General features: G+C 43.3%; 1 protein-coding gene across 1 annotated transcript; it reads right to left on the bottom strand.

The window, feature by feature from the left end:
- Positions 1-25,950, bottom strand: LOC308276626 (vomeronasal type-2 receptor 116-like; the record flags this gene model as incomplete). Its single annotated transcript, XM_080715450.1, has 4 exons — positions 1-902; positions 15,299-15,443; positions 16,253-16,544; positions 25,853-25,950. 4 exons carry the CDS (start codon positions 25,948-25,950, stop codon positions 1-3), a joined length of 1,437 nt encoding a protein of 478 aa, XP_080571576.1.
- Positions 25,951-26,392: the final 442 nt, after the last annotated feature.

Genomic DNA, 26,392 nt, shown 5'->3' with positions numbered 1-26,392 from the left:
TTATTTCCCCCCCAATTTTCTTCCTTTAAAGGAGTTCTTATCAGGTCTTATGAGAATGATGTAGCACTTGGGGGCAAAGATGCAGCCCAGGAGCCCCGCACTGGAGGCCAAGATGGAGAAGACCTCCACGGCCACCATGGCCTTCCCCTTGCTGCTGTGGTAGACAGGGAGGAAGGTGACCCAGACACTGCAGAACAGCAGCGTGCTGAAGGTCAGGAACTTGGCTTCGTTGAAGGTGTCAGGCAGGTTCCTGGCCAGGAAAGCCACAGTGAAGCTGCCCAGGGCCAGGGAGCCCAGGTATCCCAGGACACAATAGAAGGCGGTGACTGAGCCCTTGTTGCACACGATGAAGATGTGGCCGTGTTCAGAGTGTGCATCAGTGTCAATGAAGGGAGGAGAGGTTCCCAGCCAGGTGGCACACAGCATCACTTGGATCAGGGAGCAGATGGGGATGATGAAATTAGGAGCCCCTGACACCAGGAGCTGCTTCATCCTCCTCCCAGGACCCGTGGCCTTGAAGGCCAGAACCACAGTGACAGTTTTGGCCAAGACAGTGGAAACAGCCACAGTGAACCCGACTCCAAAGGCAATCTGCTGGAGGATGCAGGTGGCCATGTTGGGACGGCCAATGAAGAGCAAGGAGCAGAGGAAGCAGAAGGCGAGGGAGACGAGCAGGACGTAGCTGAGTGCGCGGTTGTTGGCCTTGACGATGGCAGAGTCTCTGTGCTTCACAAAGACCCCAAGAACCCCAGCTGTGAGCGCAGAGAAGCCCAGAGCGGCACAGGCCAGAGCCGTCCCCAGGGGCTCCTCATAAGCCAGGAAGGCCACCACCTTGGGGAGGCAGCGGCTCCTCTGTGTGTTTGGGTACTCGTGCGGGGGACACCGGATACACTGCTCTGCATCTGGGGAAAAGCAAAGATTCAGCATTTCTTCACAACGTCTTTATTTTTGTCATTTTTAAGAAAATGATTGCCTCTGCAATATCATTTGAATGCAGACTGCTTTGGAGTAATTCTGAGATACACAAGAGAAAACTCATTTCTACCACTGCAGGAGTACTTTCAACCACAGACAGAATCAAACCCACTCAAATGGCATCTTTAGAGCCTGGCGTGGTGGCACATGCCTGTGACCCCAGTACTTGGGGGCTGAGAAGGAGGATCACAGTTTTGACACCAACAACTTAGTGAGACTGTGTTGCAAAAGAACAAAATAATAACAGTAACAAAAATAAATTAATTATAAAAGTTTAGCTTGAAGGTAGAATGTCCCTAGGTTCAATCCCCAGTAACCCCACTCTCCCAAAAGAAAAAAGGGCACACTTGGTTTTGACAGATATAGTTCCTTACATTTATATCATGTCTAAAGCTATTCGCTGGGTACCAGATTGAGCTGCTTATTAGAATATCATCCTCTAGCCGATGCTTGTCCCTTTCTTGAATGCTGTGATTTTATAGCAATGGCATCTTAATATTAATAACATATTAAATACTGTGCAATGTTTTTAGACATGGTACAAATTTTTAAAAAAATTTTTATTGGTGCATTATATTCATACATCATATTGGGGTAAAAAACTTGTGTGTACAGACATGCACACATCACTGATCTAACCCCTACCCAATTCCCACCCCACTCCCTCCCCATCGCTCCCTCCCTTGCTTGGCTTAGTGGCTGACTTTGATATGTTTAAGTACATTGTGTGTTTTAGAGAATTTCCTTTTTCTGCCCTCCCATCCCCTCATTTAGGTTGTCTTGTTTGCTCCCCTATAGGATTTCCTTTTTCATCTAGAGTTCCTCCTATGACCCATTTCTCCCTAGCTCTGATTTCTTATTTTTTGTGACTGACTAATCTCACTTAGCATAATGTCCTCCAGTTCCATCCATTTTCCTGAAAATGATGTAATTGAGTTTTTTTAATGGCTGAGTAAAATTCCATTGTGTACATATCCCACAGTTTTGTAATTCATTCATCTGTTGATGGACATCTTGGCTGGTTCCATAGTTTGGCTATGGTGAATTGTGCAGCTATGAACATAGATACACATGCATTAATTTGGTAGTTTGGTTTCCTATCTTTTGGGTAGATACCTAGGAGTGGTATTGCTGGATCAAATGGTAGATTTGTTCCTATTCTTCTGAGGATTCTCCATACTGTTTTCCAAAGTGGTTGCACTAATTTGCAATCCCACCAACAATATCTTAGAGTTCCCACTTCTCCACATCCTCGCCAGCATCTGTTGTTGTTTGTGTTTTGAATGATGGCCATTCTAGTTGGAGTTAGGTGAAATCTCAGGGTAGTTTTGATTTGCATCTCTCTGATTGCCAGTGATGTTGAGCATTTTTTCATGCATTTATTGGCCATTTGAATTTCTTCTCTTGTGAAGTGTCTATTTAGTTCGCTTGTCCATTTTGTTATTGGATGCTTTGTTTTCTTAGTGTTGAGTTTGTTGAGTTCTCTGTATATTCTAGATATTAGTCCTCTATTGTAGGAGTAGGTGGCAAAAATCTTCTCTCATTCTGTTGGCTCACGATTGAGGTTCTTGACAGTTTCCTTTGCTGAACAGAAGCTCTTCAGTTTCATGCCATCCCATGTATTGATTCGCTTTTTAATTTGTTGTGCCTTTGGGGTCTTGTTGAGAAAGTGTTTATCTGTGCCTATGTGTTGCAGTGTTGGAGCTATGCCCTCTTCAAGGAGTCTCAAGGTCTCTGGTTTGATTTCCAAGTTTTTGGTTCATCTTGAATTGACTCTTGTGCAGGGTGAGAAAGTGGGATTGATTTCCAATTTTCTGCATATGGTTAACCAGTTTTGCCAACACCATTTGTTGAACAGGCTATCTTTTTTCCAGTGTATGTTTTTGGCCCCTTTGTCAAAAATAAATTGGCTGAGAGTGTGTGGACTTGTTTCTGGGTCTTATATTCTGCTCCATTGGTCTATATATCTGTTTTTGTGCCAGTACCATGCTGTTTTTATTACAATGGCTTTGTAGTATAGTTTATTTATATTTTTTTGAAGACTTAAAGGAGTTTATTAGAAAGATAGAAATACAGAAAATAGAAATACAGCTCCATACCAGACTGGCACAGAAGGGTGACTCGAAATGAATACACCCGTAGTATAGTTTTAAGTTGGGTATTGTGATTCCGCCTACATGGTTTTTATTGCTGAGAACTACTTTGGCTATCCTGGGTTTTTTGTTATTTCAAATAAATTTAAGGACTGATTTTTTCTATGTCTGTGAGGTATGATCTTGGTAGTTTAATGGGCATTGTGTTAAATCTGTAGATCACTTTTGGAAGGATGGCCATTTTAATGATATTTAGTCTGCCAAACCATGAACATGGAAGATCTTTCCATCTTCTAAAATCTTCTTCGATTTCTTTTTCAATGTTTTATAATTTTCTTTGTAGAGATCTTTTACCTCTTTGGTTAAATTTGTTCCTAATTTTTTTTTTTTGTGGGAGATCCTGAGTGGAAGTGTTTTCTGAATTTCTTTTTCAGTGGATTTCTGGTTAGTGTACAGGAAAGCTTCTGATTTTTTTTTTTTTTTTGGTAGTACTAGGGGTGGAACCCAGAGGCTTTCTACCTCTGGGCTATACTCCCAGCCCTATTTTATATTTTATTTGGAAACAGGGTCTCACTAAGTTGCTGAGAGCCTCACTAAGTAGCTGAGGCTGGCTTCGAACCTGTGCGATCCTCCTGTCTCAGTCTCCCAAGCTCAGGGATTATAAGCGTGCACCACCACGCCCGGCTCAAAGCTTCTGATTTTGTATCCAGATACTTTGCTGAATTTGTTGATCAGTTCTATAAGCCTTTTGGTTGAGTTTGTTGGGTTTTCTAAATATAGTATCATGTCATCTGCAAATAGTGAAAGTTTGAGTTCTTCTTTTCCTATTTGTACTCCTTTGATTTCCTTTTCTTGCCTTATTGATCTGGCTAGAGTCTCTAGTACTATATTGAAGAGAAGTGGTGATAATGGACATCCTTGTCTCATTTCTGTTTTTAGGGGGAATTCTTGAAGTTTTCCCCCATTTAATATGACATTGGCAGTGGGCTTATTGTAGATTGCCTTTATGATGTTGAGATATTTTAATTCTATTCCAATTATCTGCAGTGTTGTTATCATAAATGGATGTTGGATTTTATCAAATGCTTTTTCAGTGTCTATTGAAATGATTGTGTGATTTTTGTCTTTGATTCTGTTTATATGGTGAATTACATGGATTGATTTTTGTATGTTGAACCAGCCTTGCATGCCTGGGATGAACCCTACCTAGTCATGGTGTATGATTTTCTTCATGTGGTTTTGAATGCGTGTTGCTAGTATTTTGTTTAATAGTTTTGCATCCAAGTTCATCAGAGATTTAGGCCTGTAGTTTTCCTTCCCGTATTAGTGTGATGTTGGCTTCATAGAATGTATTTGGGAGAGTCCCGAATACAGTGTAGACATTACTACACTGTCAGTAGTAATGTCTCCTTTTTATCTATCTTGTTAATTTTTTCAAGAAACCAGGTTCTGGTTTTGTTGATTTTCTGTATTGTTTTTTTATTCCCTATTTCGTTAATTACTGTTCTAATTTTAATAATTTCCTGTCTTCTACTGGCTTTGGGGTTCAATTGTTCCTGCTTTTCAAGGGCTTTGAGATGTGTCGTTAGGTTATTTATTTGAAGATTTTCTGTTTTTTCTATTTCGTGAAATAGTTTGAGGAGCATTGGGGTTAGCTCTTCTATAAAGGTTTTATAGAATTCACCTGGGAAACCATCTGGTCCTGGGCTTTTCTTTGATGGTAAGCTCTTTGTTGCTATTTCAATCTCTTTGATTGTTATTGGTTGGTTGAAGTGTTCTATATCTTCTTGACTCAGTTTAGGAAGGTTGTATTTATCTAGGAAGTTGTCAATTTCCTCCAGATTTTCCATTTTGTTGGAGTATAGTTTTTCAAAGTAGTTTCTGATAATCCTCTGAATTTCTACACTGTCAGTAGTAATGTCTCCTTTTTCATCTCTTATCTTCATAATTTGGGTTGATTCTCTTTTTTTTAGTTAGGTTGGCTAGTGGTTTATCAATCTTGTTAATTTTTTCAAGAAACCAGGTTCTGGTTTTGTTGATTTTCTGTATTTTTTTTATTCCCTATTTCGTTAATTTCTGCTCTAATTTTAATAATTTCCTGTCTTCTACTGGCTTTGGGGTTCAATTGTTCCTGCTTTTCAAGGGCTTTGAGATGTGTCGTTAGGTTATTTATTTGAAGATTTTCTGTTTTTCTTATGTGAGCACTCAGTGCTATAAATTTTCCTCTTATTACTGCCTTCAGAGTGTCCCAGAGGTTTTGATATGTTGTATCTTTATTTTCACTTATTTCTAGAAATTTCTTGATTTCATCTCTTACATCTATGACCCATTCTTCATTTGGAAGTGTGGTGTTCAGTCTCCACATGTTTATGTTGTTTCTCTGGGTCTTCTTATAGTTGATTTCTAGTTTCATTCCATTATGGTCTGAAATGACACAGGGAAGTATGTAACATTTTTAAAATTTGCTAGTGCTCATTTTGTGTCTCAGGATGTGATGTATTTTGGAGAAGGTTCCATGAGCAGCTGAGAAAAATGTGAACTCCACTGTAGTTGGGTGAAATATTTTATATGTGCCCAATAGGTCTATTTGATTAATGGTGTTCTTTAGTTCTGAGGCATCTTTACTGACCTTTTGTCTGGAAAATCAGTCTAATGTTGTGAGAGATGTGTTGAAGTCTCCCAGTATTATTGTATTGGGATTTATGTGTGATTTCATGTCACAAAGAATTTGATTTATGAAAGTAGCTGCAACTATGTTTGGGGCATAGATGTTGATTATTGTTATTTCCTCTTGCTGAATTATTCCTTTTACCAGTAAAATATGACCTTCTTTGTCTCTTCTAATAAGTTTGGTTTGAAGTCTAACTTGTCTGATATCATAGTTGCTACTCCTGCTTGCCTTCGAGTTCCGTTAGCATGGATTACCTTGCTCTAGCCCTTTATCTTGAGTTTGTTCCTATCTCTACAAGTTAGGTGTGTTTCTTATAAGCAGCAGATGGATGGATTCTGGTTTCTAATTCATTTTGCCACTTTGTGTCTTTTTATTGGGGAGTTGAGGCCATTTACATTCAGTGTGATTATCAAGAGATAATTTTTTTTGTTGTTTTTGGTGGTACTGGGGTGGAACCCAGAGGCTTTCTACCTCTGGGCTATACTCCCAGACCTATTTTATACTTTATTTGGAAACAGGGTCTCAGTAAGTTGCTGAGAGCCTCACTAAGTAGCTGAGGCTGGCTTCGAACCTGTGCGATCCTCCTGTCTCAGCCTCCCAAACACAGGGATTACAAGCACACGCCACCATGCCCGGCTCGAGAGATAATTTTTAATTCCTAACATGTTAAGATTTTATTTCTGTTTGAGATACTGTTTATTCTTCTTTGTTTAGTTGTCTGCTGAATGGGAAATGTTGTTTCTTTGGTTCTGGGTTGTATTACCTATCTCCTCTTTGTAGTTAATCTCCTTGAGTATTTTCTCTAGAGCAGGTTTTGAAGACATAAATTCCTTCAGTTTCTGTGTGTCATGGAAGCTTCTTATTTTCCCATCTAATTGGATAGATAGTTTTGCTGGGTAGGAAATTTTTGGCTGGAAGTTGTTTTCTTTCAGAGTTTAGAATATGTTACTCCAAGCCCTTCTGGCTTTCATGACTTGGTTTGGGAAGTCTGGAGTGATTCTAATTGGTTTGCCTCTGAATGTCACTTAGCCTTTTGTTTTTGTTGCCTTTAAGATTCTCTCCTTGGCGTCCACATTAGACATTTTGACAATTATGTGGCATAGGGAACCTCTTCTCTGATCCTGTCTAAAGGGAATTCTATAAGTTTCCTGGACCTGTGTATCGACCTCTTGCTCTATGTTTGGAAAATTTTCTGCTATTACTCCCTTGTAGAGATTATTCATCCCTTTGGTTTCACCTTCTTTCCCCTCCTCTATTCCAATTATTCTTAGGTTAGCTCTCTTAAAATGGGCCCATATTTCTTCACTGTCAAATTTCTGGTTTGGATTTTTTTTTCCTAAATTATAAACTATGCGTTCATTTTTGGAGTGATCATCTTCTAGGAGCTAGATTCTATTCTCCATGTGGTCTAATCGGTTGTTTATACTTTGAATTGAGGCCTTTACTTCATTGATTGTATCCTTTATCTCTTTTTGACTCTCTCTGAATTCTTTTTGAAGGTCCTGTATTATTTCTACAGTTATTTTCCTGATTTGATCTCATAGAGATCTCTGAATTTCTGTGTTATCAGGTTCTGATGTTGTGGGGTTGTGGGCATTCATTGCTCCATTGTTATTCCTCTTTCCCATGATTTCAGAAGCTTGTTCCTTCTCTGAGTTCTTCCCTGGGTCACTATGACTTCACTTAAGGTGCTCTGGATCTCGAGTCTGTGGTAATCTCAGTCACCACTACTCCTTTACTGGGTTGTACTGCAAAGTCTCAGACCCAGGGAGTTAATTGAGGCTGCGTGAGATCATGGGGTTGCCGGGCTAAATGTTTTCCCATGGGGAGTTGCGACTAGGGTGTGGTATCTCTGCCACTGCTACTCCTTCACTGGGTTGGACTGCAAAATCTCAGACCCAGGGAGATTATCAAAGCTGTGCAAGTCCCTGGGGATGCAGTACTGGGATTTCTCCTATAGGGGCTTCAATTTGACTCACAGTTGTTGAGTGTGCTGATCTGGAGCTGTCACAGACTCGGTGAACTCACTGCTGCTGCCGCTGGCAATATGGCACCGCTATTACACCCTTGGCCATGAGGCTGGTGTATTTCTTTTCTGGTTTTGAGCTCCACTCTGAGTTCCTGGAGGGCGTGCTGAGCCCGGCCCCTGGGAGCTTTAGACACTTCTTGTGCCGAAAAAACTGCTGAAATATACCCCGTTTTTCCGCAGCTGCTCACCTCAGCTCCCTGTCCACCCCTCTTCTCTGGAGCCTGGTGGGTTGTTGAGTGCGCTGATCTGGAGCCGTCCGGTGAACTCTCCGCCACCACCAGCAGTATGGCCCTGCTGCCACGCCCAAGGCCGTGAGGCCGGTGTATCTCTTCTCTGGTTTTGAGCTCCGTTCTGAGTCCCCCTCCTCTCTGGAGCCTGGTGCTGCGAGGGAAGATGGCACTGGCACGGCTTTGCCATAGCACTGTGAGCTGGTTTCTTTTCTGGTGTCTGGTTGTTCTTCTAGCCTTCTTTTTCTCTGTCCTGTGTATTTACAGTTTTTATTTCTCTGCTGATGGTGTTTTCTGGCTATGAAAAGCACTGATTTTGTGGTAATAGTGATCGATTGTTAGCGGGATTGTAAATGCAGTCCTGTCGTAAACAGGACTCGTAAATGCTGCTTTTCTCAGTTGCCATCTTCCTGGAAGTCTAAAAAATTAATACAGTATTTTTGCAACAGCTTATGTACTTATCATTTGGTATGAAAAAGTGTTGCTTGCTTTCAATACTTCAAAGCACCCACAGTTGACCTTGAGACCCACACATCTTACAGCTCAAGGATAGACTTTATTCTGATTTCCTGTGAGGTCTGAGATTGAGGCTGTCTCACAGCCTTGGATGGAAAACAAAGGCAGACTCACTTGAGTCTAATATAAGAGTCTGAGACACCCAGGCAAGAGCTGGCGCATTACCAAATAATGGCAGTGACTTTGACCTGGTACCTAAGCTGCAGGTGCGCGGGTGGGTGAGAACAGTGGTGTAGTGATCTTGTCGCCAACACCCTGGTTTCCTTTCAATTGGGAAGTTGCTAGGTGGTAGATTTAGCCATTTGTAGTTCTTTAATTTCTACCTGTCTGGTTGGAAATGTGTCTCTCTTGGCAAAAAGCACAAGCAAAGCAGCAGACTGGTCTTCCTTCCTGTGGAATTTTCCTGAATCCTGGACCACAGCTCTGGCTGCACAGAGATTGGGGAGTCTGGGGGGAAAAGAGAGGTTCTGGTCATGGTTTAGCACATTATTAGCCGTTCTGACAGGGTGTAATTCCCTCCCTCTGCAGAAGGAAACTCAACTTTGAGTAAGTCATCACTTTATCTTTTCCCAAGCTTGCCATGTTGATACCACCTAGCACCTCCTTCTGAATTACAACAATGAAAGAAAGGAAGAAAAAAAGAAAGAAAGAAAAGGCATTTTTAAAATTGATGCATTGCACATTATACATGATAATAGGGTTCAGATTGATAGAAACTTACATGCACATAGCACTGGGCCCATCCTGCACCCTTCCTCTCCCCATTCATAATAGTAAATTTGGCAGTGATAATATCACACATGAACATAGGATATTTGAAATGTTTCCTTCATCAAATTTCCCCTTTCATCTCTTTACCTCCCTTCCCAAATTCTCTTCCATCATTCCACTCTTCTCTCCCCTTATTTATCTGAAGTCACTTTTGTTTCCCAATTTTACTTAGTGCCCACATGTGAGTGAAAACTCATGGCCTTTCAGTTTCTGGGACTGGCTAAACTTGCTTAGCATATATTTGCAAATATTACCAAAACTCCTGATCATGTCTGTTTCTGAGAATCACCAGCAACACCCCTTCTTGGTTTTCTCTCTTCATATACTACCACTTCATTCCAAATCTTTTTCATGCAAGTTTCTGTGTGGTCATGACTCTGAGAGCGCATTTGCCTGACAATACGTTTTACCATGCCTTCATTCTTGGCTGAGTATAAGGTTTTAGCTTCTAGGCAAGACTGTAATGGCATAGCAAGTAGCAAACTGCCGAAAGTCAGTGATGTTCCCACTGTTAGCAGCAAGGTCACAGAGGAGTGTTGGCATGCACTGTGAACCGTGACTTGTGTTTCTTGTACTTATGGCCTTCCGATTCAAGGTGGACGCCACTTTTTAAAATTAACAGCACATCAGGGATGCAAAGAAATATTTCTAAATCACCTAAAATATTGTGTGGGATCATCTGCCTGTGAAAAGATGGTATGAAATCATGCTAGTGCTTTGAGATGCTGAGTAAAAAAATGTCAAAGACTGAATGTTATCCAAATTAACAGAGGATAATGGGGCAAAGATGTGAATGTGTGTCAATCCATAATTTGCTCGTGTTTCTAGGGCATCAGAGCCTAGTGTCTCTGATGATATATAATTCAGGGCTTCAGAGAAATATATGGTGTTTATGAATCTGTATCTTTGTCTCTTCCTCAATTTTGTCTATTTTATTCCTTCCACTGCTGTATGAATTCATATACTCAATTGAGAAAATAATGACTTGAGTTAGCCATAGTCTTGCAAACCTGTAATCCTGGTAGTTGGGAGATTGAGACAGGAGCATCAAAGGTTTGAGACCAGCCTCATCAACTTAGTGAGACTCATGGAACCTAGCAAGACCCTGTTTCAAAACAAAACAACAACAATAGAAAAGGGCTGGGGGTATAGTGTTGAGGTGAAATCCCCTTGTGTTCAATCCCCAGTAACACATAACACACACGCGCGTGTGCGCACACACACACACACACACACACACACACCTTAAGAAAACTTGTTCTTTCTATGGATTTTAGCTCTGAATATATCAAGGCAAAATCACTTAGTACAAAGATTCTCAGGAAGTATGGATGGATATATTTGGTATTTATCTCTCTCTCTCTCTCTCTCTCTCTCTATATATATATATATATATATATATATATATATAGTGTGTGTGTGTGTGTGTGTGTGTGTGTGTGTGTTTTCCTGGGGGTGGAACCCAGGGGCATTCTACGTCTGAACTACACCCCCAGCCCTATTTTTTATTCTCTATTTTGAAACAGGGTCTCACTGAGTTGCAAAGGGCCTCACTAGGTAGCTGAGGCTGTCTGGGAGCTGCAATCTCAACTTCCCAAATGCTGGGATTACAAATTTGCGCCACCATGCCCAGCTTTTTATCTCTATTGTTATTCATTAACTTTGTTCAATCTCATTATGGATGCATGAATAAATGTACTAAAAATTAAAAAAATATAGCTTCTAAAAACTTGCTCGTCCTATAGATTTTAGCTCAGAATTTGTCAAAGCCAGATCCATAGTACAAAATTAGGATGTGGTGAGCGAATTTAGTACAGAGCTGAAGGAGTCACATTTGATCTCATCTCAGGACTCTATTTCTTGATTACTTTTATATACTCAGGATTGACCAGGACCTTGAGTGTGCTAGGCAAGTGTTCTACCCTGAGCTGCACTCACAGCCCTTTAATGCTCTAGCTCTGTCTCTATGTATCTTTCCTGAAGCAAAAACATACCTGTGTGAAGCCAACAGGCCACTCTATGATCTCTTTGTTGATGACTAAGCCTTGCTTGACTGGACTCTGGGAAACAAACTCCCCAACTTTAACCAGCAACCTAAGGCTATCAGGGAAATTCACAGAGTTCTGGATATCATAATGGGTCCTGTGGTTTCCTTTCTTGTCTAAGGACATGTGTAGTCCAGCGCTGTTGGTAAACTGGATTTTCTTCAGAAATGGATGGAGCTGGAGGAGAGGCATCAATTTGGAAATTAAGCATGTGAACAAATTAAACAATCCTCCCCACTTTTCTAAACTCAGGTTTTCTCATAAAGGTTCAGGTCTGTCTGTTCGAATGGTCACCTTCTCCTTGGCTCAAGGGAGGAGATGAGTTCTCCCATGGACACAATGGTTGAGCAATGGAGTCTGGGCATTCTAGGGTTTGCCCAGAGGGTGGCAGTGGCACGGGCTCTGACAGAATGCCGACCAGTAAAGTCTGGAGCATCGCTGAAGCTAACCCTTGGATTTTATTTTACTTTAATTTTTTTTATTTTTTGCAATAATTGAGATTGAATCCAGGGGCATTCTACTTCTGAGCTACACCCCCCAGCCCTATTTTTTATTTTTTTGGTGATACTGGGGTTCCTGGAAACCCTTCTACCTCCGGGTAGAAGGATTTTATACTATTTTTAACCTATTTTATACTTTTTTTTTTTTTTTAATTTGGAGACAGGGTCTCTTAAGCCAGCATGGCTGGCTTCGAACCTGCGCGGTCCTCCTGTCTCTGCTTCCCAAGCGCAGGAATTACAAGTGTGTGCCACCACACCCGGCTTTAAATCTTTATTTTGAAACATTGTCTCACTGATTGCAGAGGGCCTAAGTAGCTGAAGCTGACCATGAACCTGTGATTCTCCTGCCTCATTCTCCCAAGTACTGGGATTATAAGCATGTGCTTCTGTGCCCAGCTGCCTTTGTATCTTAAGAAGTTGTGACATGGGTGGGTTTGTTGCCCTTTCACTGTGGAGATGTCACATGAGTGTGTATAGGTCTAAACTCATGGAAATTTATACATTAAATATGTGCACTTTTGTTCTAGGAATGGTGGCACATGCTTATAATCTCAGCGGAGATACCAGGATTGCTGGTTCGAGGCTAGACTCAGCTACTTAGCAAGATTTTCAGCAACTTAGTAAAACCCTGTTTCAAAGCAAAAAATAAAATAGAGTTGGGGGTTTAGCTCAGAAGTAGAATGCCCCTGGCTTAAATCTCTAGTATCTCACCCCTCAAAATGTACATTATTTGCATATCAAGTATATCTTAACAAAGCTTAAGAAAGAGCACAGTAGAGAATCATATGAAATAAGGCTCTTAAAATGTTTTACACATCCCAGCATTCAAGAGGCTGAGACCGGAGGATTGTGGTTCGCGGACAGCCTCAGCTACTTAGTGAGGTCCTCAGCAACTCAGTGAGACCCGGTTTCAAAATAAAGAATAAAAAAATAGGGCAGGGAGTGTAGCTCAGAGGTAGAATGTCCCTGTGTTCCATCCCCAGACCCACACACACAAAAAAAGGTTTACACAGTGCCTAGAATATTAGCATTTGGTATACTATAGCCTTTGCCATTATTTCTTAACTGCCAAATTTGAGGGAGGGAGGGAGGGAAGGAGGGAGAGAGAGAGAAAAGAAGAAGAAGAAGAAGAAGAAGAAGAAGAAGAAGAAGAGAGAGAAAGAGAAGGAGAAAGAGGGAGAGAGAGAGGAGAGAGAGGTAGAGAAGAGAGAGGAGAGAGATGAGAGAGAGAGAAAGAAGAAGAAGAAGAGAAGGAGAGAGAAAGAGGAGAAAGAGGGAGAGAGGAGAGAGAGGTAGGGAAGAGAGAGGAGAGAGAGATGAGAGAAGGAAGAGAGGGAGAGAGAAATAGAAACAGAAAAGAGAAAAGGAGAGAGGAGAGAGAGGGAGAGAGAAAGAGAAAGAGAGGAGAGAGGAGGAGAGAGAGAAGAGAGAGAAAGGCTATAACATGGGCTGTTTTCTCTCTGCTTTGTGGGGTTACTGGCACTTGAACCTGGAAACATTCTACCTTCAAGAAGCATTCTAATCAATTCATAATTATTTGGGAGGATGAGACAGGAAGATCATATATTCTAGGCCAGCACACAGAAACTTAATAAGACCCTACCTCAAAATAAGAAATGAAAAGGGCTAGGGGCACAGATGAGAGGCAGGATGCCCCAAAGTTCGGTTCCTAGCACCACAAATATAAATAAATGAATAAGTAAATAATTTATAACTACATCATTGGAATCCATCCTGGGGAAATCACCTATTATTCTTAGAGTCAACTCCAAGAAGTTTAATGTGTCCTATCAAATATTATTAGTGGTAAAAATGGAGCTTGAATGTTCAACTTGACATTGGAATATAATGTACATATTTGCATTTGTCTGCATATTAAATTTATTTAATTTATTCAACAAATTGATTAAAGTATTTGTCTCTTGTTTACAAAGTCAGTAGTTCATAATTCCATGTGTGGGTTATGCACTCATATAAACCAAGGTTAAAATACAGAAAAATTTATATGTGCCCAGGTAGATAACCTGAACTGATATGCATATAGGACCACAAGTCCTGCTCCCAGTATCATTCTATATTTTAAAAGAACCTTGATGTCTAAAGATAATTCATTTCCAAGAGTGACTGAGGGACAATATGTAGAACCCTTTTCTGTTTTTACCCATAATCTCTGGTGGAGGGCTACTACTTATACTGTATTATTTTGCTCACTTTTTGCTTTGTTATCACATGATTTAGACTTTTTTGTTATTATTACTGAGGAACAAATCCAGGGGCATTCTATCTCCAAGCAACACAATCAGCCTCTATTCTATTTTTTAATTTTGAAACAGGGTCTTAATAAATTGCTGAGGCTGGCCTTGAACCTGTAACCCTCCTGTCTCACCCTCCCAACTACTGTGATTACCAATGTATGCCAGACAAACAGGATGGAAATATTTTTGATGTACCATTTAATTAGGTATTCAAAAATGTAGCACTCAAAGCTGGGTGTGGTGGCACAAACTTGTAATCTCAGCATTTGGGAGGCTGAGACAGGAGGATCGCGGTTCGTGGCCAGCCTCAGCTACTTAGTGAGGCCCCCTACAACTCAGTGAGACCCTGTTTCAAAAATAAAGAATAAAAATAGGGCAGGGGGTGTAGCTCAGAGGTAGAATGCCTCTGGGTTTCACTGCTAGTACTGCACCAAAAAAAATTGTAGCCCTTAGTGGCAGAATCTATTGATACTGGGTAACAATTATGAGCGGGGAAAGAAGCCATATCTGTTTGCCTGGTTCTACTCTTTAATGAAAATAGGGCCCTGGTGCACATAAATAAAATACTAACAGATGCTGTGAGGTGTTCAATTCCTGATCTGTTTCAGGAGGTTTACCTGCCAGGGAAGAAGGTCAGGCTGCTTTGCATCTCCTGGAGACCCCATTTCTATTTTCTCCAAAAGCATTTTGTGGAGAACATGGGCCACAACATACACCGCATTATAGATGAAATAGCTGGACTCAGATGTGGTCATGATGTCTATACGCCCTAGACCAGTCTCGAAGGAGGTATTGGGTTCACAGACTTCAGTTTTTATACATGAGGATCCAGCAGGTAAGCAGTCAAGAAGGTAATGCCACACTTTACTGAAGTGAAAATCTTCTGGGTAGTGGGAAGGGTCAACTGTCTTGAGAAAGTGTTTGAAGCCAGGAATTTCCCGTTTGTGGTGTAAAATTGACAAGCTTCCATGGAAAGAATTCAGCATGTGCTTCATCTCAAACATAAAAATATCCCACTGGTCTGCCATGATCCATACCTTCCCTGTGGTCAGATAGAATGCTGACCCAATGTCCACCATGATGAGGCTCCCAACTTCTCCATAGAGTATATGCACGTTTGCAGAAGAAATGCCAAGCCTGGTCAGGAAAGTGATATCACTTGACCCATACATTGTCTTCGTGGCAGGGAGCCTTTGTGTTAAGGCCACACAGATACCGTTCTTCATCATCTCCACTTTCAGACCTTGAAGGAACTGTTCTCCTTTCAAGTCATCAGATATGAAGATGGCCACCCACGTCCAGCCAAAATGCAGCAGTAATGAGACCATTGCACAGGCCAGAGAGCTGTCATCAGGGGCCATCTGGTAGAGTGAGGGGAACTGGCCTTGGTCACTTAGCATTGGATTGAAAGGACCATAAGTGACCTGAGTCAGTAAAGAAAAAGACCATGATTCTAAAGCCAGGCATGATGGACTGGCTTGTAATCCTAGTACTTGAGGGGCTGAGGCAGAAGGATCACAGGTTTGAGGCCAGCGTTGGCAGTGTATCCAGAGCTTCAACAACTTAGCAAGACCCTGTTTCAAACCAAAAAATAAGAAGGGCTGGGGGTGTATCTCAGAGGTAGCTCACCCCTGGGTTCAACCCCCCTCACACACAGATGTGCTTGGGTGGACTTAAGGCAGGGGTGGGCAGTGAGAGTGGCCATCAGGTCTCACTGAGCCTTAGCCACTCCTGTGCATGTCTGGTGCTGGGAAGGCCATCAGCGTTGGCCCAAGTGGAATCCAGATGCCAGGTGTTACTATCAATACAATATCTGACAGCCTTGAATGCCCCTGAGTAGGCTGTATTGCAGGATGGTCAGTTTTCTGTTCTGTGGACATAGGTCAGGAGAGCCTCAGCTGACAGCTCTCAGCAGGCAATATTCCCAAGGGTAGAGGGATGAGTACTTTGGCCACAACACAAATCTGGATACAAGTCCCAGGACCACAGAGGCCGAGCTTTCATTCTTCTCCTTCTCGCTACCAATGATTGTGCGATGGAAGCACTGCTCTCGAATCTGTTTCTAACCCTCATGGGATGTGCCCTTGGCTTCCTCTTTCCCTTTGATCAGATGTGAGGCTAGCACTGAAGGAGGTCTAAACTTTCTCTCCAGAATTCATGGGCCATTTACCTGCGGGATTCTGTACAGCTCCAAAAAGGTTCCGATCTCAGCTGAGAATGCTGCCGTTGTTCCTGAAACAATGGCCACAGATCTGCTCTGCGTCTGGCAGCTGTAATTTGGGAGAAGATCACTTCTTCCAGATAGCCACGATATGGGGCTCCATAAGGTCAACTGGTCACTGGAAAAGGCATTGTAGAGCTGGAACCCCAAGGACAGGTTGGGGAGCAAATGGGAATCCTTGTTGATCTCCTTGATGGCATAGTAGAAAGCCAGCACATACTGGTAGTTCTTCCAAATCCAGCTGAATGCAGAGGGAAGAAATAGTGTTCAAATCTTGTAACTCAAGGGAAACTCCTCAGTGAAGCACAGGCAATTTGGGTTAGACTCGGGCATCCTGCTCCCAGATTCTCCTGCCTGCCTGACACATGGAGCCAGTATGAGTTGGGTTCATGGAGGCTCAGGATGCTCTTGGAATGTGTCCGTGACCTTTCTGAAGTAAGCTATGCTCCAGGTACTGAGAAGGCTGCAGGCATTGTGAGTGTGGTGAAGTGGCTGTGAGTTGGATGGTGTAGATGTCCACTGGACATACTTACTTTAAATGTCCCATAAATGGGAAATGCATCCATGTAAAGATGAAAGAGCATGGAGTTGCCCAGGGACCTGAGTGAGGACTGCAGGCATTCATCCATAAACACCTTTACAGAGGCTTGGTGTTTCCCAGCCTAGGAGCTTGTTTCTACTTTGAGGAAGACACCAAAATGCAAGCATTATGGTTTGGTTTTTTTTGGTACTGGGGATGGAACCCAGGGGCGTTCTACCTCTGAGCTACACCCCCAGCCCTATTTTCATTCTTTCTTTTGAAACAGGGTCTCACTGAGTTGCAAAGGGCCTCACTAAGTAGCAGAGGCTGTCCGCAAACCGCGATCTTCCTGTCTCAGCCTCCAGAACGTTGGGATTACAGGTGTGCACCACCAAACCCAGCATTCTGGGTTTCATATGTAGTACAAAAGTTGAAAAAAAACCAACTGTTTCTTGTCAGTTTTTCAAATGTGTCAGTATTCTCTTTATCTACATTCAAGATACATTTTGACTCAGCCATTTCTATAACTTTTTACTCTACTATGTCAACTCTTATAATTTTGTTCAAGTATATTTTTCTTAAAAAATAAATATTTGAAGCCTGGCATGGTGGTACATACCTGGAATCACATTACCTGAGAGGCTGAGACAGGAGGATCACAGCAATTTCATGATGCCCTCAGCAAGTTAGTGAGACACGCTTTCAACATGAACAAGTAAAGTAGGGCTGTGGGTGTAGCTCAGAGACAGAATATTGTTGGGTTCAATCCCCAGTACTGCAAACCCAAATAAGTGAATAAATAAATAAACAAATAAATAATAAATTAATAAATAAATAAAGCCAGGCACAGTGGTGCATGCCTCTAATCCCAGTAGTTGACAGGCTTGGAAGTGAGGATTGCAGGTTTGAGGCCAGCTACAGCCATACATAAATGAAATAGGGCTGACAGTGTAGCTTGGAGGTGTAATGTCCTGAGTTTCACTCCGGAGTACTGTGCCTCCCCCATTTTTTGTTGTTCTGTACTTCTAAGTTAATTTCAAAGATCAAGCTCTTCACTCAGTTTCTTTTAATTTTCTTTCTCCACAACGAATTCATCATTTTTCATCTTACATTTGAACATTCTTTTGGGTTTTTCCAAAGTAAATTGGCCAAAACCATAATTTTTTAAATTCAAAAGTGGGTCTCACATCTTTTAGCTTCACAAAGAAATAATGTTTTCTTTTCTCTTTATTGTTTCCCCCTTCTTTCTTGGGAATTGTTCAGGTATTTTGAATAATTGCTTAAACTTTAAGCATTCAGAGATAAGATTATTATTGGTGAAAAGATTATTAAACATTATGTCAGGATAAATATTATATCTAATCAATAGTTTAATTTCCATTTTCTTATCGTTATATTTTTTTGAGGTGGTACTGGGGTTCCTGGAAGCCCTTCTACCTCCGGGCTACACTCCCAGACCTATTTTTTTTACATTTTTTATTTGGAAAAAGGGTCTCCTAAGCCAGCACCTGCGGCTGGCTTCAAACCTGCGTGATCCTCCTGTCTCTGCCTCCCAAGTGCGGGGATTACAAGCGTGCACCACCACACCCGGCATCATTTTCTTATGTTTTAAATTTGTGATTATTTGGCCGGGCGTGGTTGCGCATGCTTATAATCCCGGCGCTTGAGAGGCGGAGACAGGAGGATCATGAAGGTTCGAAACCAGCCTCTCTGGCTTAAGAGACCCTGTTTCTAATTTTAAAAAATATAAAATGGGTCTGGGAGTGTAGTCCGGAGGTGGAAGGGCTTCCAGGAACCCCAGTACCACCAAAAAATATTGTGATTACTCTATTTAATATTTATTTTATGATAATTCTCTAATTAAATACCTTTGAGATTTTTTTTTTTGTGTGTGTGTGTTACTGGGGTTGGAACCCAGGGGCTTTTCTATCTCTGGGCTATACTCCCAGACCTATTTTATATTTTATTTGGAAACAGGGTCTCACTAAGTTGCTGAGAGCCTCGCTAAGTAGCTGAGGCTGGCTTCAAACCTGTGTGATCCTCCTGTCTCAGCCTCCCAAGCGCGGGGATTACAAGTGTGTGCCATCATAGCCAGACTTTGAGATATTTTTAAGTGCTTCCAAAAGACAGTTTTTATTTCATTACAATGTGTTTTTACTGCATCAAATAATTTTGTTTGTTATTTCTCTTACTTAAGGAATTTTGGCATTATTTTTATTGACTAAACATAGTCAAATTTTATTACTCTCTGATAAGTAGTTAAAGTAAAGATGTATCAGTTCACACATAGGACAAATTTGGTATACGTTAAATCTATTCAGTAGACAAAAGATACCATTTGTCCTGTCCAATACAATGTTTTAGAATGAATGAGAGAGACATCCCCAAACAGAACCCCAGAGAATGCCAACAGAAGCAATTACTGATAAGCACATAAATCAGGAGAATCCACTTGTAAGAAATGTTCAAAATAGACAAATCCATAGAAACAAAAAGTGAAGGAGTCCTTCCAGGGCTGGGTGAGAGGAAGAGGGTGTGAGAAGAACTGCAAGTAGGAGTGGAGAGAGAAATATGTCTGCTTCCCAGCAAGCATTTAGCAAGAATATCAGAAACTATGAAAGAATGTGTGTCTGTAATCTGCACACAATATCACATGCGTGGCTCCTCTTAACACCATCCCACTCCTCTCCCCACACACCACACACCTCTTGCGTGGCCCCTCACACCTCCCACTCCTCTCCCCACACACCACACACCTCTTGCGTGGCCCCTCACACCTCCCACTCCTCTCCCCACACACCACACACCTCTTGCGTGGCCCCTCACACCTCCCACTCCTCTCCCCACACACCACACACCTCTTGCGTGGCCCCTCACACCTCCCACTCCTCTCCCCACACACCACACACCTCTTGCGTGGCCCCTCACACTGCTCACTCCTCTCCTCATACTCTTGGCAAAGTTGTGAATGACATCTCACACTGCACACCCAGTACTGGGTGTGGTCCTTCCTTTAGCCTCCTCCCCCTCTGCTCACCCTTCCCTGATTCCGTCCACTTGTCTACTTGTCTCCCTCCCTGTCATCACCATGTCTGTTTTCTTTCCTATTTTCTCTCTAGCTTCCACATTTGAGAGAAAACAGTGTCCATTGTTGAGTAGAAAAGCATTGATATATCTATATAAAATGACACTTGGCACATATAGAAATCATAACAGGAGAGTGCATTAAACACAGGAAGTTATGTTTGTGATATTTTGTTAGGTGTGAGAAGCCCATTCGCAGAATGAAGTGGACAATTTGTCCTATGTGGGGACTTGTCTGCGCTTAGAAATAGATACTTCTAGGGCGTAACAACCACTTAGAGCCTGGTCTTCTCTCACGGTGAGTGGAGGTGGCCAGGATCTTCCCCAGCTGGCAGAAGGCAGAAGGCAAAATGTGCGCTCCAACTTTGCCACCTGGGCTGGTAGCTTTTGCAGAGTGTTGCAGGATAAAGAAGGGAGAAAAACTCAGAATTCATTGGTCTGCATGTCTGCTTTTGCTGAGCACATGTTTTATCATTCTGGGGACACACACACACACACACACACACACACACACACACACAGCCATACACAAAGTCCTAGCCTTAGTTAACACATATGCACAATCAAGAACTTACCTTGCTACTTTCACATTTGTTTTTGGCTGGAGTAAGAAAGCCAGCCGGGATACATCTTCATCCTGTCTTCTATAGTAAAGAGGGAAAAACCCGCCCAGCACCAGATTGCCATCCCTGTAAACACTTGGCCTCGAGTCCTGTAAACAGTCCAAAACTTTCACTGGCAAAGGGTGCAAAGGCTGAAGTAGCAGGAAGAGACAGACCAGAAAGAGCCACGTGTCCGGCTTTGCCCTTAGAGAGACAAAGCCCTGTGCGTGGTCTGCAGAGAGAAGGTGCGGCAGCAGCATTGTCTGCAGGCTCAGCGTTCCACAGTGAGAACTGGTGAGCTGAGGGCACGGAGAACTCTCACGCTGCTGGGTGTCCTCAGTCTGTGAAGCCCGGGGAAGACCTGTTCCAGACAAGGCTGCAGCTGGAAGCCCAGGGGCACTGGTAACACAGTCACAGCGCAGCGGCCGACCTCGCTGGCCCTGTGGTCAGAGCCGCTCTGGCTTTCCTGTCTCTTCCCTGCTTCCCTTCAGTTCCAAGCCGGGGCTCTGGGGACTCGCGGCCTCGGGCTTTGCACCTGCCACCTCACAACTTGGTGAAGAAAGCTTTTGAAAAACATGTTTGTGATGCCTTCTCCTCTAGGGTATGTGACTTCATGATCTTCCACCAGGGCTTCGGGGACCACCATGTTCTCAGAGAGCAGGTCCCATAACTGTTCTTATAATGAGCCTGAGTGGCTGTATCAGAAGCCCATCCTGAGGAGTGTAGAAGGTTTTGAATGAGCTGGTGTTGGAATTCTTGCTTTTTCCTTATGGAAAATATTTATGATAGCATTTTATGATTTTTTTGTGGTACTGAGATTGAACCTTAGAGTCCTTCTACCTTTAAGCCATACCCCCAGTCCACTTTTATTTTCTTATTGAAAACAGGGTATGCCGGGTGTGGTGGCGCACGCTTGTAATCCCCATGCTTGGGAGGCTGAGACAGGAGGATCGCACACGTTCGAAGCCAGCCTCAGCTACTTAGGCTCTCAGCAGCTTAGTGAGACCCTGTTCCTAAATAAAATATAAAATAGGTCTGGGAAGATAGCCCAGAGGTAGAAAGCCTCTGGGTTCCACTCCCAGTACCACCCCCCCCCCAAAAAAAAAAGAAAACAGGGTCTCTATGTTGATGAGAGTCTCACTATTTGCTAAGGCTGTCCTAGAGCATGCAATCCTCCTATTTCAGCCTCTCAAACACTGTGGTTACAAGTGTGGGCTACCACACCTGGCTCTATTATTTATTTATTTATTTATTTATTTGTTTATTTGTTTGTTTATTATTTGTGGTGCTGGGGTTCCTGGAAGCCCTTCTACCTCTGGACTGCACTCCCAGACCTATTTTTATACTTTTTTATTTGGAAACAGGGTCTCTTAAGCCAGCGCATGCGGCTGGCTTCAAACCTGCGCGATCCTCCTGTCTCCACCTCCCAAGCGCGGGGCTTACAAGTGTGCGCCACCACGCCTGGCTCTATGATTTATTTTTACTTGAAATATTTTACTAAGTATAAACTACATATATTTATGTTTTATAACAAGATATTTTGAGATGTGTAAATATCTTGAAATGGCTGTTTAACAATGCATTACCTCACATGCTATCATTTTTATGGTACAATCCCTTATAATATACTGTCAGAGCTGGGCGTGGTGGCCTTTATCTAAAGACAGATCTACATGATTAGATAAGCTAGCTAATATGGTAGGAGGGGTCGACCTTCATGAAAGAAGACACCTTGCCACACCTTGCTGGGGGAGGTACCTTACAGGGTAAGGGGAGGTACCTTACAGGGACGCTCACTACCTCAGAATTATGCAAACAAGATGGAGGTCATGGGTATAAAAAGTCCAGTCCATGTGTGATCCCTTTGGTGTACTCACTCGAGTTATCCCTCTGTGCCAGTCTGGTATGGAGCTGTACCTACCCTCTGTATTTCTATCTTTTAATACACTTCTTTAAATCTTCAGCAACTGTCCAAGCTATGCATATTTATTCTTAGCTTAGGACAAGAACCCGTGGTAATTTTCTGTTTTTGCCTGTTTTAGGTTTTGTTGTGGTTTGAGGGAAGTTGTGTCCGGGACCCTAACAGGGGTACCCAGGAACAGTTTCCCCACAACCATATTCTCCCAAACCATAACATTTATAATTACAAGTTTGTCATTTATAAGATACTCTAAGAAGAGACTGCATTTCACTGGTTGGATGTTATTATGCATTAAAGATTTTATTATCATTAAGGTGAGCTGGGCCTGGTGGCACACACTTCTAATCCCAGCATTTGGGAGGCTGAGACCAGAGGATCACGGTTTGCAGACAGCCTCAGCTCCTTAGTGAGGCCCTCCGCAACTTAGTGAGACCCTGTTTCAAGCTAAAGAGTAAAAAGTAGGGCAGGAGGTGTAGCTCAGAGGTTGAATGCCCCTGGGTTCCATCCCCAGACCCACAGAAAAAAAAAAGATGCATTAAAACCAGAATAAGCCGGGAGTGGTGGCACATGCCCGTTACCCAGTACTTGGGGGGCTGAGACAGGAGGATAGGTTCACAGCCAGCCTCAGCAATGTGTGAGCCCCTCTGCAACTTATTGAGACCCTGTTTCAAAATAAAATATAAAATAGGGCTGGGGTTTAGCTTTGAGGTGGAATGCTTGGGTTCAATCACCAGTACCACACAAACAAACAAGCAAACAGTAAATAGGAGACTCAAAAGCGAGGAAATAGTCTTATCCATTCTCTAAGATCTTTAAGATAAAAAGTGCTGGGTGTGGCTTGCACACACATAATCCCATTACTCCAGGGGCTGAGACTTGAGTAGAGCAGGTTCTAGGCAATCAGCAAGACCCTGTTCCAAAAGGAGGGAATGCAAAGGAGCTTCTATTTCAGGGTCAGAGGCAGTGACTTTGTTCTCCACTAAGTTAGCTCTCTTCAGGCCTCTAGGCCTGGGTAGGAGGTGGGGTAGAGTATCAGTCAAAGCAATCTGGCTTCCTCTTCTTGTTTTCAGGACCTGTGAATCCTTATTCTCATACACAATTTAAAGTCTATTTTACTAAGAATTAAATTTAAAAACTCAAGGTGGATTAAAATTTATTTTGATGGTATTGGGATTGAATCTAGGGGCATCTACCTCCATGTTACTCCCTGCCCCAGACCTAATTTTTATTCTTTATTTGGAAACAGGGTCGCACTGAGTTACAAAGGACCTCACTAAGCAGCCCAGGCTGTCTGCAACCTGCAGTCCTCCTGTCTCAGCCTCCCAAATGCTAGGATTACGAGCCTCCACCACCATTCCCGGCTTCTGGCAATCAGCCTACCTTCCTGTGGCCTGCAGAAATGCCTGGGGTGAGACAGCACAAGTGGTCGCTTAGGTATACATTTAATGTCATAGTAGGTACAGAAAGTCTTCTTGAAACTCTTGAGAAGCTTAAGTAATGATTTTGATTTGGTTTCTTTTAAATGCAAGACACCTGCAGTGTGCTGAGTATTCTGTATTGTTGCATTTCTTCTTCCCTAAAGGTCAAGCAGAATGTGATTGGTAAGCAGAAGTCTAGTTGGTGAGTCACTGAGACTGGTCAGGCTGATGGCTATTAAAAGACTAACATGTCACCCTTACTAAGCAGGCCCACTTCCTGGTGTTAGAACCCTGGGGGAAGCCCTGGGCTGAGGCCCCACCTTTGAGGGTGGAGGCTAGCTTGAGCAGACTCTCAGTGGCCCCTCCCCTACCCTCCACTCTTGCCCCCCGCCGCCCTCAGCATTTAAGCCCTGAGGAGCACACCTTCTTCCTCTGCGCTGGGAGCTGAGCTCCTGCAAGTGGGCTCTGCAGGCCCGGCATTGGCTGCCGCACCAGACACCTTCCTGGGTCCTCATGTACCTTTGGGGACTTGCCCCAGCTGTGGAGACCTGCCCCAGCTGTGGAGACCTGCCTCTTCTGAGCCTCCTTGGGTCTGAAAGCTGGTGCTCCTGCAGCCTTGCCCTAGGGCAGGACCTGGCTTTCTGTCCTCCAGGCATGAGGGAGAGGCTTCTTGGTGCTGCAGCGTCCAGGTTCCTCTGGCCCTATTGCTCTTTGGAAAGTCTATTCCTTGAGACATACAGCACACCACGGTGGATTTCAGGTAAGTTTGGGTGCGAACTTGTAGAATTGATGTGGGTTTCAGAGTGTTAGTAGACCCTGCTGTGGCCCTGAGGTCTGCTCTAGGGCACTGGGCCTGTTGTACACTAGTCCGTAGATTGGACAAGGAATTTTTCCATTGTGACCTCCAGTGCCAGATACCTTGTCTCTTATAGCTGGCCCTGGAGGCAAAGTACCTAGAATCCTATTACTTGGAGCAAGAGACAGGAGGGTCTCATGTTAGAGGACAGCCTCAGGAAGTAGTGGGACTCTCAGGATCCTGTGAGACCCTGTTTCTAAATTAAAAATACAATAGAATCTGGGCGTGGTGTAATCCCAGCATTCGAGAGGCTGAGACCAGAGGTTCGCGGACAGCCTCAGCTACTTAGTGAGGCCCTCTGCCAACTCAGTGAGACCCGGTTTCAAAATAAAGAATAAAATACAGGGCAGGGGCTATAGCTCATAGGTTGAATGCCCCTGGGTTCTATCCCCCGACCCGCAAAAAAAAAAAAAAAAAATACAATAGTGTTGGGGGTGTAGCTCAGAGGTAGAATGCCTCTGGGTTCAATCTCCAGTACCAAAAACAAGAAAAAAAAAAAAAAAAAGATACTATTTCTGGTGGATACTATTTCTGGTGGAAAAGAACCAGGGTTCCACCCCAAGCACCACACACAAAGCGAGGCAAAATACGGGAGGCCATTCAGGCAACAGCTCTCAGGTTTTCATTCCACACTGGACTTCATTCTAGAAGTAAAGAGGCAGCTAAAGTGAATTTTAATTGGTTAATTAGTTAATGCAATGAGTCTTACTGATACACTGGCAAGGACAGGTGGCACATAATATCTTTCACAAATACTGAACCCTAGCTACCTTCCCCGTCAACCCTTCTCGGAAGGAAGCACGTGGAGCAGCCGTTGCTCCTGGACCCTACGGGCAAATAGCAATACCAGTACAATTTGGGGTCAGCCAATAAAGGATGAATGGTGGCTGCAGCAAGAGTCAGGCTGTGCTGGGGCTCCCCTGACTACTAGGACAAGACTAGGGCTTCCAAAAGAGATTGAAAATGGACCAATCAGAGCCCAGTTCTATGGACCAATCAGAGCCCGGCTCTAAGGACCAATCAGAGTCCAGATCTAAGGCCCAAACAGGAGAGTTGTCAGGCTATTTAAGCCAGCTTTCTGCTCTCCAAGTAGTAGCGGCGGAGCAGCTGAGCAGTAGAGCAGTCAAGGGGCTGAGGGGTCAGTTGACCGAGGGTCCGTGGGGCCGAGCTTCCGAGTGGCGGAGCAGTGGAGCAGCAGAGCAGCAGAGCAGTGGAGCGGCGGAGCGCCCGAGGGGCCTAGCGGCATACGGCGGAGCCGCAGAGCGGCGGTGCGGCGGTGTGGCGGAGCTGCGGGCTGAGGAGCCTAGGGGGCATAGAATCTGTTTCCAAATAAAATATGAAATAGGTTTGGAGTGTGGCCTGGAGGTACAAAAGCATATGGGTTCCATCTCAAGTACCACAGATAAAGCTGGGCAATATACGGGATGCCATTCAGGCAACAGCTTTCAGGTTTTCATTTCACACTGGACTTAATTCTGGATGTAAAGAGGCAGCTAAAGTGAATTTTAATTGATTAATTAATGCTATGAGTCTTACTGATACACTGGCGAGAAGGACGGGTCACACATAATGTCTTTTACAAATACTGAACCCTAGCTACCTTCCCCCGTCAACCCTTCTTGGAAGGAAGCACGTGGAGCAGCCGTTGCTCCTGGACCCTATGGGCAAATAGCAATACCAGTACAATT

Source organism: Muscardinus avellanarius (genome assembly GCF_963383645.1).
Source record: "Muscardinus avellanarius genome assembly, chromosome: 18".
NCBI lineage: Eukaryota > Metazoa > Chordata > Mammalia > Rodentia > Gliridae > Muscardinus > Muscardinus avellanarius.
Note: the sequence above shows the minus strand (reverse complement) of the source record. Positions and strands in the feature narration are given on the sequence as shown.